At 40.4% G+C, this 13,832-nt stretch overlaps 1 protein-coding gene across 1 annotated transcript; it reads left to right on the top strand.

Annotated features, from left to right (window-relative positions):
- Positions 1 to 1,542: 1,542 nt before the first annotated feature.
- LOC309524491 (vomeronasal type-2 receptor 26-like) lies at positions 1,543 to 7,925 on the top strand (the record flags this gene model as incomplete). Its single annotated transcript, XM_082242434.1, has 7 exons — positions 1,543 to 1,548; positions 2,669 to 2,724; positions 2,862 to 3,153; positions 3,652 to 4,308; positions 4,806 to 5,033; positions 5,835 to 5,961; positions 7,018 to 7,925. The coding sequence occupies 7 exons, from the start codon at positions 1,543 to 1,545 to the stop codon at positions 7,923 to 7,925; spliced, it is 2,274 nt and encodes a 757-aa protein (XP_082098560.1).
- Between the last annotated feature and the right edge of the window lie 5,907 nt (positions 7,926 to 13,832).

Below are 13,832 nucleotides of genomic sequence, written 5' to 3'. Positions count from 1 at the left end.
CTGCTTGGCAGGGGGTTGGACTTGATGGCCCTTGTGGTCTCTTCCAACTCTATGATTCTATGATTCTATGATTCTATGATTCTATGATTCTATGGTTTCTGCGACGTGAGCAGAAACCACCTATCAACTTCCTGATTGCTGCCAGCGGCCGCCAATCATACTCCCGCTTGTTGCGACAAGGGCAGCTGTATATTGGCTGCCACAGCGGCAAACAGGAGGGCTAATGGCGGCGATCAGGCAGCTGCGACGTGTGTGGTTGTTTGCTGCGTTCCAGTGGGTGAGCGATTTTCGGGATTCCCCGCCCCCAACAATCAAGCGGCCAATGCTGAAAACTGCTCACCCGCCGGAATGAAGCGCAAGCCTGAGATTCTAAGCAGCAATTGTAAGCAACACAAGCGGTTGTGTGCTGCATTCTGGTGAGAGAGCAATTTCCGGCATTCCCCTCCACAACAATCAAGCGGCCAATCGCCACTTACAATCTCAGGCTCGTGGCAAAAAAACCATTCCAGCGTCCCCCCTCAGCACTACCAGTGTATAAGATGAACTCATGAAAGTTCACCAGAACTTTAGTGCAAAATTCTCCTAATAAATTTTTCTGCTAATAAATTTGTGTGCACACATTTTGGTAAGTAATTTTGTGTGCATTATCTTCAGTGGTCTTTCCATTTTTATACACATTTCTGCAAACCTATGCGTTTTTTCTGGACATTCGTTGGAGAACTGCATCAAAAGTAGGATAAATTTCTGAATTTTAGGGGATGTCTGTGTTTTAGTTCTCACATTGCTTTGGAAAGTGTGGATTTGCAATCTTTGCATTTAAATGGGAACTGAGTCAAATTTCTTAAACATCCCAAAACAGGATGAATTCTCATGATTTTATAACTTCCGCACCAACTAATCAGAACGAATGCTCAGTGAAGACCAGATACAATCTAACCTCCATGGAAGCTTGGTTTGGGGCAAGTGAATCAGGAACAAAACTCAATAAGAATAAAATCTAGAGGGGCCTTTCAAACCTCCAGAGTCCTCCTCACCAGTGTCTTGTTGCAACTTGCACTGGCAATTCCAAACTACACAGCAAACCTTGTATCTAGTGTGTGTCATAATACTGGAACCGGGCAGTGCTGATAATCTTCTCATAATTTCCATAATTATGGAAATGTGTTTCAATAAATGATCGAACATAGCACTTCATCCTGTCCCCCTGTCAAGCCAATGGCTTCACTTTAGGGTATTATTTTCCTGTTGGCGTTTGCTCGCCTTGGAAATCTGGGACCTGTCACCTACTTGTAGTATCTTTGAGGAGCATGACAATCTTGTGGCCAGATTCAAGTAGAGACAAACATGTTTTCTATCTAAAAGGATTCTGGCACAGTGACTTTGCTAAGTTATCTCCCCCTGCAGCTATCCAAATTACTGTCATTTGTTCACCTGCCCAAAACCCTAGTGGTGTTTCAGAAAATGACAACATTTAGTAAAAGCACTAGCTTTATAAGTAGATATAGAAAACAAGCAAGCCTCCTGTCACTGATGAGTGACAAGATGCAGGTAAGGTTCTGCCAGTTTGAGCTGCGATGTGTGTTGCCATTTTGTAGAGCAAACTTCAGAGTCTGTATTGGTTGTCTCTACTAGCCTGCTGAGGCAGGCACTCGAATTCTGCTGACGCTAAAGATAAGTGTGTTGTTTTCCTTTACTGGCAAAGTCAGGCACCACCCACAGTAAGGCGTTAATGTAAGGCTGGATGCTGGAGCAAGAGAATGCTAGAGAGGATGTTTGCTGTAAAGATGGTGGGTCTATATGGGTTGTTGCTGCTGCTTCAGCCTCTCAAACAATGTAAAGCAGATACCAGAAAGTGCCACATGAATGATCCCCTGCCTGTTCCACAAGAGTGGTACCAGCCTGGGAGCCTCATCATTGGCGGGATAACTTCTCACATCTCTTACCATTTCCATGAACTACACTTCAATATATTTCCTTCTTATGAATTGTTCGAGGTTCCAAAGTAAGCATTCACCTCCCCCCTTAATCTGCTTCATCTGAGCTTGTTGCTCATACAAGTGATAGGATTTGATTTGATTTTGCTTTTACTTTTATATACCATCTTCCTATGGTACAAGCTGGAAAAACACAAAATATAGAAGGAAGATCACACACCTCATAACAATCTGATCCAAAACAAATTAGTAATAATAGAAAAGATCATTTTAAAGTAAAGTTATATCAAATAAAGTAATATTCAACGATCCATACAGAATATGATAGTACATAATAAAACAAACTTTCCAAATATCAGTAAATAATAGTTTTATAGAAATCCACTCTCAATAAATACAATATTTAGGTACATGGTCATGTATGTATGTATTTCTTCTTTTTAGGCTCCTTAGAGAGAGAGGAAAGCAATGTATTACAATGATGTGTGCTTCAAACAATGGCTTCTTCAGAACTATATCCAGTGCTATTTTTCCTAGTAAAAGAGGTGCCAGAACTCACATTGAACACCTACCTGAAAGGTGCTGGAACTGAGTTCTGGTTGAAAAAATGTCCCCAGGATTAAATTTCTGAAGGAAACTCCTGGACTGGAAAGCTTAGGACTCACTGTTGGTTCAAGGCAGGAAAACCTTTGTCAGTGTTATGATGCTTTACACATGTTATTTTGTCTGTAAAGGAAGAGTTTTACTATCTCAGGAACAGCAGTAACAGGGTACCTTCAGTAGCTATGCGGTATCATCACAATCACCATGACTGATGTCCCAGTGGCAAGCAATTTGGCTATAGACAGGATGGAGCAGAATTGTTCTAAAGAGTTTGGCTGCCTTAAGTGCTTCTTGGCTGAAAGAGCACTCAATCTCTCTCTGCAGTGTGGTGCTAAAATTCTACCAGCACATCCTGGCCTTGGTGTTTGCGGTAAATGAGATCAACGAGAATCCCAGCATCTTGCCCAATGTCACCCTTGGGTTCCACATCTATGACAGCTACTACGACACAAGGATGACTTATCGGACCACTATGGATCTGCTCTTCAAATTCAGAAGATTTGTCCCCAGTTACAAATGCAACACCCAGAAAAACCTCGTAGCTGTCATTGGGGGACTTGGTTCTGATGTCTCCTTCCATATGGCAGAACTCTTAAGCCTATACAAGTACCCACAGGTAGGATTTATCCATGGATGAAGGGGGGATAGTCACTAAGTTCATTCTTCTCCTGGAATGCTGAGAGTAATTTTGAGGGTCAGAATAAGCAAAGGAATGGATGAGAGAAAATCAAAATCTTCCCTAATGCTTAAGTTCCCCTGAAGCTTAGTGGTGCCATTTCCCAAGTGTGCAGCAGCTGCAATATCCTTAAAAAAAAGAAAGAAAAAGAAAGAAATGGAAATGAACTGTGACTTCATTTTAAAATGAACTATGACTTCATTTTAAAATGAACTATGACTTCATTTTAAATGAGAGGTGCTAGTCATCAGAACACCTCCTTTACCAGTTACTAAATGTCACATTTCCCAAGTCTACATTTCAGAGACCTTTAATACAATTTTGGCCTGCTCCCAAAATTGTGAAGGAGTTTTTCCACAGCTCTGATAAATATTCCTGTTTTGCACAGGGTGACAGGCTCAGATGCTCCTCTTAAAATATTTCTGTTTTTCCCTTCAGCTCACATACGGTTCATTCACCTCAGAGCAGAGTCATACAACACAGTTGCCTTCCTTTTACCATATGGTCCCAAGTGAAGCAAACCAGTACATTGGGATCATTAGCTTGCTGAAGCATTTTGGTTGGACCTGGATTGGGCTCTTTGCTGTGGATAATGACAGTGGAGAACATTTCACACAGGTCCTGGAGCCATTGCTTTTTCAGAATGGAATCTGTTCAGCCTTCACACAAATGATTCCAAAACAAAACAATGCACTGAATCTCAATGCAGTTAACATATTAGCCTCTCTTATTTATCTAGCTTTCTCAGAGAGCAAAGCCACTACCTTTGTCATCTATGGAGATTCTACGACCATTCTATGGGTGAATACATATGTGCTCATAGGAGTTCCTAGCTACAATGAAAGAACATCACTTGGAAAGGTGTGGGTTATGACAGCCCAGCTGGATTTTACATTAACAGGCCTTCAGAATGGATGGGATTTTCAATTGTTTGAAGGCGCCCTGTCCTTCACAATTCACTCTGATGAGATTCAAGGATTCAAGGAATTTCTTCAGATCGCAAAACCTGGCTGGAATCAAGAAGATGGCTTTCTCAAGGACTTCTGGGAGCAAGCATTTGACTGTTCATTTCCAGACCCCCAGGAGCTGATAGAGGTTGATGGAACTTGTACTGGAGAGGAGAGGTTGGAGAATCTTCCTGCATCTATATTTGAAATGTATATGACTGGCCACAGCTACAGTATCTATAATGCCGTCTATGCTGTGGCACATGCTTTGCATGCCATAGAGTCATCTAGATACAAACACAGTCCAATAATGAGTGGCAAAAGTCTTCAAGATCTCCAGCCCTGGAAGGTAGTGTATTCATAATGAAATAATCTCATTTACATAAAGAGAATATAAAAAATAATGCATCTTCCAACTTTATTCAACAACAACAACAACAACAACAACAACAACAACTATTATTCAAATTAAACTATAACAGCCATGGCATACTGGTTCTCTTGCCTTAAATATAAACTATATTTTTAGGCAGATCTTTTGTAGGATGAAACTACATAAGCAATGTTGTCAACAAATTTTTAAAGTATATTTACTCCAATACGTTTTGACCCCATTCCTAACCACCCTTGCTCTTTTTCCACTAGCTGCACCCATTTCTTGAAGGCATTTTGTTTAATAACTCAGTTGGAGAAGCAATCTTTTTTCAAGATAACAGGGAGAGGAGAGGTGGATTTGACATAATGAACATGGTCACTTTCCCAAACAAATCCTTCCAGAGAGTCAAAGTTGGAAGGGTGGATGCCAAGTTTCAGGAAGAAAAAGAGTTCATCATTGATACAGACATAATTGTGTGGCACAGGAGTTTTAAACAGGTTTGGATTCTTGATAAGCTTCCCGTTTATGCCTTCTGCCATGTTGGTTGGAGATACAAAATGATTCTTGTCTCCCAAAGGATTGGAGTTCGTAACATAGATCAGATGGATAATGAATGTCAATATGTACTGGAACGTCCCTTAGGAAAATGTTGTCTAAATTTACAGCTTCTTCTGAGAAAGAATTCATCTTTGCTGTTGTTGTAGTTGGGAGGTTATCAATCTTTGGTAACCAAGCCACAGTTATACATTATGACCACAATTAGACCACTTTAATCAAAATGCCCCCCCCTCAAATTCCTAAGAACTGAAGTTTGTTAAGGGTGCTGAGAGTTGTTAGGAGAACCTTATTACACTATTCTCAGAAGTGTGGTTCTAAACAATAGACTGCAAAAATAATGCATTATAGTGGTACCTCAGGTTAAAAACCTAATTCATTCCGGAAGTCCGTTCTTAACCTGAAACTGTTCTTAACCTGAGGTACCACTTTAGCTAATGGGACCTCCCACTGCTACTGCACCGCCGGAGCACAATTTCTGTTCCCATCCTGAAGCAAAGTTCTTAACCCAAGGTACTATTTCTGGGTTAGTGGAGTCTGTAACCTGAAGTGTCTGTAACCTGAAGTGTCTGTAACCCAAGGGACCACTGTATATGCTCAGGACTGTTTGGCACATTGTGGCATGCTTATATTGCATGTACCCTGTTCTGAATTCTTCCATGTTTATCATGTGCTTACGGAGTAAACAGAGAGATTGTCAATTTCTCCCATTCTACTAATCATTTATTCCCCTTTATGGGCAGGTGATGCCTGTCTCTGTGTGCAGTGACTCCTGCTGTCCTGGTTATCAGAAGAAAAAGAAGGAAGGAGTGAAGTTTTGCTGCTACAGTTGCGCCCTGTGTCCAGAAGGAAAGATTTCCACCCAGAAGGGTAGGTCTCAATGTCTTTGTCTTCTGGATGCTTTCAGTTAATATGTTTGGTTATGAGAGGGAATTAATCAAGTTATGGTGGCACCATAGGTTCAGTTTCTACACAGAGAGTAAGGGCAGCTTAGTCCATTTTGAGTAGGCCACAAACCTCAGTACTGTCCAAGTTACTCCCTCTTGTTAACCTATTTTACCCAATGAGGATTTGTTTATTTATTAATTTCACTTTCTTTCATTCTTCTTTTCATTTATTTTATGTTCTCAAAGAGGTTTCCATAAAAAACCTATGAACAGAAACTCACAAAGACCAGATGAAAAGGCAGCTGCAATCAAATAAAACAAATGATAGCCTTCAACAGTGTGATGATGTACCTATCTGTGCCTCCAAGGGGAGAGAGCACCAAAACTGGGGTACCACCACTAACAAAGCCCTGTGCAAGGACCTCACACATACTACTCAGTTTGACCTCACACAGCCCTCCCCACTGATCTCAGGGCTCAGGCTGGTTGATACGGGGAAAATTGTTCCGAAAAGAAATTGCTTACTGTAGGGACAAGGCAGAAATGGTTACAAGCACAGTGTTTGCATGCTGAAAAATGTCCCCCGCCCCCAGTTGCACAGGAGATATCTCTGCATATACCTGCCACTGTCTCTTATGTCACCTGAAAATTGGAATTTCCATAGTAGTAACATACACAGTAACTGATTAGGTGTTATGCCAATATCACACACTGTACAAAATCATAAAATAATACGACAAATAGTAGTGAAATTTTTGTATTATTTTATTTTGTTGACTAGTTCTTTATTTTAAAAATAAATACTCTGTTATAGTACAGGCGGAAAGGGCAGAACGTGAGCAGACTGTGGGGTGGAAGGGGGCAGGGCATGCTTATGTACACTCTGCCAACGTGTGCAGGGGTGGTGAATGGAAATGGTGCGAAATGGTTGCTGCATGTATTTAATGTAAACCATTTGGAATTATTTTTAAAAAATTAAGTGGACTACACATTTCATGTGCAAAATTAGCATTGTGATGATTGCTCTTTATTGCTTCAGACATGGATGACTGTTCCAAATGCCCAGAAGATCAGTATGCAAGCAAGGACAGAGATCGGTGCATCCCGAAACTGACAGTCTTTATGTCTTATGAAGAACCCCTAGGGATCAGTTTAGCCTTGGTTGCTATTTCTTTTTCCTTCATCACAGCCATGGTGTTAGGAACTTTTATTAAGCACAAAGACACTCCCATAGTCAAAGCCAACAACCGGGACATCACCTACACTCTCCTGGTCTCCCTCCTGCTCTGCTTCCTCTCATCTTTACTTTTTATAGGAAGACCTCAGAAGTTGACTTGTTACCTCCGACAAACTTCCTTTGGAATCATATTCTCTGTAGCAGTTTCATGTGTATTGGCAAAAACAATCACTGTGGTTGTAGCTTTCATGGCCACCAAACCAGGGTCCAACATGAGAAAGTGGGTGGGGAAAACATTGGCCAACTCCATTGTCCTTTTCTGCTCTTGGATTCAAGCAGGCATCTGTGTAGTGTGGCTAGCCACTTCTCCCCCATTCCCCAATTTGGACATGCAGTCAGTACCTGCACAGATCATATCGGAATGTAATGAAGGGTCTGTCACCATGTTTTATCTTGTTTTGGGCTACATGGGCCTTCTGGCCATCATCAGCTTCACTGTGGCTTTCCTGGCAAGGAAGTTGCCAGACAGTTTCAATGAAACCAAGTTTATCACCTTCAGCATGTTGATGTTTTGCAGTGTTTGGTTGTCATTTGTTCCAACCTACCTGAGCACCAAGGGGAAATATATGGTGGCTGTGGAAATCTTCTCCATCTTGGCCTCCACTGCTGGGTTATTGGGCTGCATCTTTGCCCCTAAATGCTTCATCATGGTCCTGAGACCTGACTTGAACAACAGAAAGCAACTAATAAGGAAAAAGCTCAGCTTTTAATCAACTCCATCTGATATAATAGAATTAAAGAATATTACATTCCTGTTTTGTGTATATGTTATGTGAGCAGAGTTCATGGCCTACTCAGGCTGGGACTCAGCTTTCAATATATGTCTATTAAATTATTTGTATTTATGTGTTGCATTAACAAATAGAACCAGAATATGATATATTCACATGAATAAAAATGAAGAAATAAACTTTTAAAACTTTCATGGGATGTTATTTCATACAGTATAATTATTTACTCAAATAGGGAAGAAAGTACATTAAACTGAGATTTGACAAAAGAAGAAAGAATTGGAACAATCTGCAGCTAAGAAATATTAGAAATATGAGAAAGCCAGGGCTGAACTGATACTACCCTTGCTGGTACCTTTCCAGGGAAAATCAGAGGCTCACTATGTGAGGTTCCTATTGGAAGACAGGACAAATGCTAGAACATTAGCAGTGGCAAAGTTTTTATCGGTGGTTGCAAGAACAAATTATCCCTATATTCTGAACAAAATGCTTGTTTAACCTGGAGGTAGGCTGTATGAATTGTGTATTGTGTACTGCTTTGTAATGATTTGCTGGGTCTCTGAACCGTAATAAAGATTGATGATGAATATTACTTGGCAAATTAAGATCCTTCAGATCTATGTTAACAATGCAACTGATAGAAATGAAATTGAATTATGGTAAAGAAACAACTTTTGAATTTGCCAGGTATATTCAATGACTGGGGAAATGATTAGCATATAAGCTGCGGAAGGAGAAAGAGATATTTTAGTTGCAAGAAGAAATGCTGTAATAAGAGATAAGTGTGCATAGTATGTTTATATTAGTAAAAACAATATGCAAAAATGCATTATCTTACTGAAATATGCTTGCAAAAAAGTCAAAACAGCACATCAAAATTTATGTATTAGGAGAAATTTGCACTAAAATGCTGATGAATATTCATGAGGATTTTTCCTTATATAAAAAATCTGCATATTGCTGGGGAATTGTGATGAACTGATTTTAAGATTGTGAAAATGAGAAACAGAGACCAGCAAAATTTAAAGCTCCATCCATTCCTAATATAGGCCTTAATTTTAAGTATTTTAGGGACAGGAGGAGCTATGGAAGAGAATAATGGATTGAGGTTGAATCCTGACAAGACAAAAGTACTGTTCTTGGGGGACAGGGGGCGGGCTGGTGTGGGGGACTCCCTGGTTCTAAATGGGGCAACTGTGCCCCTGAAGGACCAGGCGCACAGCCTGGGAGTCATTTTGGACTCACAGCTGTCCATGGAGGCGCAGGTTAATTCTGTGTCCAGGGCAGCTATCTATCAGCTCCATCTGGTACACAGACTCTACCTGCCCACAGACTGTCTCACCAGAGTGCACGCTCTAGTTATCTCCCACTTGGACTACTGCAACGCACTCTACATGGTGCTACATTTGAAGGTGACCCGGAAACTACAACTAATCCAGAATGTTGCAGCCAGACTGGTAGCGGACGCCAAGACCATATAATACCAGTCTTGAAAGATCTACAAAGGCTTCCAGTATGTTTCCAAGCACCATTTAAAGTGTTGGCGGTGACCTTTAAAGCCGTAAATGGCCTCGGCCCAGTGTACCTGAAGGAGCGTCTCCACCCCTGTCGCTCTGCCCAGACAGTGAGATCCAGCGCCAGGGGCCTTCTGGCGGTTCCCTCGCTGCGAGAAGCCAAGTTACAGGGAACCAGGCAGAGGGCCGTTTCGATACTGGTGCCCGCCCTGTGGAATGCCCTCCCACCAGATGTCAAAGAGATAAACAACTATCTGACGTTTAGAAGATGTCTGAAGGCAGCCCTGTTTAGGGAAGTTTTTAATGACTGATGTTTTATTGTATTTTTAATCTTTCTTGGAAGCCACTCAGAGTGGCTGGGGAAACCCAGCCAGCTGGGCAGGGTATAAATTATTATTATTATTATTATTATTATTATTATTATTATTATTATTATTAGCAAAAACTACTAAGGACTCATGCAAATGAGCCAGATCTGTCACCACTGAAACAGAGCCAATTTTTCTTTTTTAAAGTTTATCATTTTCTTAATAAACATAGTAATAAAAAGGAAACTCCTTCTCACCCCCAACCCAAGCACAGTTGCAATCCCATTCAAATACAAATATATCTCCTTCAGATGATTTGTTTTATTTATTAAATTTGCACACCACTCTTCATCTGTAGATCTCAACATAAAATACAAAATAAAACACAAAATACATGACAAAAGTAAGAACAAAAACAGAAAAACAATAAACCCTTTACTCATCCCTTCCCATTTCCATCTGTTACTGAAAATTACTGGTGGTCTATAGCCATGTTCAGTGTAGTTGCATAGGACATGAACTAAGCAATGTTGTGTAAAACTTGTCTGGTTTTTTTGTCTGTTGTTTCTTCAGTCTCAAACTTAATCAGTTTCCCCCCATTAACATCAAGTCCCACACCTTCATAAGTCATGTTTCAACCAAACTTCCTTGTTGACATTTGTTCCCTACAGGGACAGCTGTTAACCATCTGCTACTTATTTCACCACAAGCAGCAGAGAAGAGTGGGAGCTGGGAGCAAAACACCCTAAACAGGGTGGTTGTGTTGGGGAAAAACCTGATGAACTAATTATTCCCCACTGGAATTGACAAAATCACTATAATTTGTTCACATAACCCAAACTCCAAAGGCTTTCTAGAAAGCAATAGAAAACTAATACAGAAGTCCGAAAGTGAACATAAATAAACCCATTTGCCATGGACAGCTGGGACTATGGGCGAGAAGCTGACAGGGCCCTGTCAATTCCATTTCGGTCCTCATTTTCTATGTTATCTGCCAAACTTAAAATTGAGAGCACTGGCAACTTCCATTAATACTCATAGCACTTCCGGTAGAGAGTGGGTCTAGAGATGAGCTTTGCTGCTAGGATGCTGCTGCTGATGTTCTTCTTTCTGCTATCTGTCAAGGTGTGCAAAGTCAATACTATGAAGTGCCCCGTTAGTAATCCCCTCCCTGTTCCTCATGAGTGGCACCAGCCAGGGGACTTTCTCATTGGTGGGATGGCTTCTCAGATCACTTACCCTGCCAGTGAAGCTTCCTTCACAGAACATCCTTATGGGAGGCTATTTGATGTTCCAGAGTAAGAAACCATTCCCTCTCCCCATGCATATTCTGAACTTTGCAAGTAGAAAGACAAATATTTTTTTGTATGAGTGATGGCATGCTCAAAGAAAGTTCATGTAGGCTTATCCTACCCTATCACTTTCTGAGAATTGTGCGTATTATTAACCCCACAGTAAATATGGGGTTTGTTCTCACATAATAAGAACTCCTTTTGTTTTCGAGTATAACAGCAGGTTGGGGAGAAAGACGACATTTTCTTTAATTGGATCAAATGTATCTGGAGGTACACATGTGCAAATTCATTGTAGTGCATTCACAGGGATTTTTTTAATTAAAAAAAATATGTTAGCACTAATTGAATTAATATAAGTCCCAATTTTTGTGGGCTAGCTGGAAAGCAAGTTGAAAATGGATGTACACTTAATTTGGCCGGATTCAGAATAGAGCTCCAACTATTTAAGGAGCATTCCTATGCACAAGAGGCTGGTGTAAAGCAAAATGATGTAAATTAAGCCGGCATAAAGTTATGTTATATCCAAACCCCATTCAGTGGCTGGGCTGCTGCTCTGTCTAAGCCTGACAGAAGGAAAACAAGACTTAAAAATAGTATTCTGTGCCAGAAATGATATTAGAATCCAGCATAAGCCTCTCATTTTTCATCCAGCCTCTGGAATGCCCCCTTTTGGAGATTTATACTGGCTTCTACTCAGCTGGCTGAGCCAGAACCAGAGAGTTATTCAAATGTGTATTCAGCTGAGCTGGGACTAAGCTGGGAATCAGTTGGCTGAGACTAATACCTACTGCATCCTAAATCGCTCATGCCTGTGGATCTTGCCATAGGATTGCTGGCTTAAGTTTCATGGGGCAGAATGCACCTAGTTTTATACATGGAGTGGTGGCAAGAAATGACTGTGGGTATGTGGGTATATCTCATTTTACATGCTGCTATTCCAGTGCTTCATTAATTATATTTGGGCTGAAGAGGAAGTATTTATTAGCACAGATTTATTAGCACCGGTTAGAAATAAAAGGATTTCCAGAAGGAAGCCAAATGAGTCCGTTGCAGCAAAAGCAATAAAGGAGTTTAACCCTACGCAGAGTTGGCCCATTGAAAATAATGGGCATCACTTAGATAAATTTATTCAGTGGGTCTATTATGCATTGAACTTAACACAATGAGTTTTGTAGCACTCTTGAAGACTAACATGTTTATTATGACATAATAAACTTCATCAGATGTATGAAGTGTTATTTTGGTTGCAGGTACTGTGTATGTACACATGATGAGGGTAACATGAGGGCAGAAGGATATGAGAAACAGAAAAATACAGAGGCTGATGATAAGGTTACCAACAGTGAACTTGTTGATAAAACACAGGCTGGCATTAGAATATGTGTTTTCTATATTTTTCTCCAGTCCGCAAAATTCAGTCTGCAAGTGAAAGCATTCAGCTATGTAATGAAATGGAATTGCACAGTTTCTTGTTGCAGTTCACCTTTGATATTCCAGAACAACCGCATGAATGTCAGTTACAGAACAACATTGGGGGCTAATGTCCTGTCCCTCAGTTTTGGAGGTTGTCATTTGTGATGTCAGAATGGTGTACGTTAATTCTTTTGTGCAGAGAAATAGAAGGACCGGTTAGAGACAGAAGTTACCGCTTCAACAATTTAATGCATTGTAGAACTCTTTCCTGAAATAATAATAAATTGTTTCTATTTATAGAATGGTAACAAAATTTTACCAGCACATTCTTGCCTTGGCATTTGCTGTGAATGAGGTCAACAAAAACCCCAAGATCTTGCCCAATGTCACTTTCGGGTTCCACATCTATGACAGCTACTATGATGCGAGGATGACCTATCATACTACTCTGGAACTTCTCTTCAAATCACATAGATTTGTCCCCAATTACAAATGTGGTTCCCAGAAAAACCTCATAGCCATCATTGGTGGACTTGGCTCTGATACCTCCTTCCATATAGCAGACATTATAGGATTATACAAGATTCCACAGGTAGGACTATTGCACTGGGAAGCAGACATGTTTCATTTCATCATTCTGTGAGTAATTTATTTCAAAATGAGAGAGAGGGAGAGAGAGAACTAATAGAAACCCTCCCATAAATTTCATAACACCTTGCCCAAATATCCCCCCAAATCCTACAAATTCCTTCATGTAGTTGTTTCTTTGTAAGAGTCTGCCGAATTGTTCCGTCCAATATCTGTCCTTTTTTTTCTTTTTCTTTTTAGCTCACATATGGCTCATTTCCCCCTCAGGAGATTCATAGCACTCAGATCACTTCCTTCTACTGCATGGTCCCTAATGAAACCCAGCAATATGTGGGGATCATCCAGTTACTTAAGTATTTTGGTTGGATGTGGGTTGGTCTCTTTGCTTTTGATAACACCAGTGGAGAACATTTCTTGCAGACCCTGGAACTTATGCTTTCACAAAATGGAATCTGTTCAGCCTTCACGAAAAGAATCCCACAGCAACCCTATTTGGATGACTTGGATGAAATTAACGATATAGCCTCAAGTATATATTTACCTTTCACTGACAAAAAAGTCAGTGTGTTTATCATCTATGGAGAATCTTTGACAATTGCATGGCTGAGAACTGTAATCTTTTTAAGAGATCCTGGGAACAAAGAAAATAAATCTTTTAGAAAGGTGTGGATCATGACAACCCAATTGGATTTACTATCTCCAGGACATCAAAGGGGATGGGATTTTGAACTGTTCCAAGGTGCCATTTCCTTTTCAGTTCACTCAAAT

The sequence above is a fragment of the Podarcis vaucheri genome, assembly GCF_965113315.1.
Source record: "Podarcis vaucheri genome assembly, contig: HAP1_SCAFFOLD_346, whole genome shotgun sequence".
NCBI lineage: Eukaryota > Metazoa > Chordata > Lepidosauria > Squamata > Lacertidae > Podarcis > Podarcis vaucheri.
The sequence above is the reverse complement of the archived record's forward strand: the minus strand, read 5'-3'. Positions and strand labels throughout refer to the sequence as shown.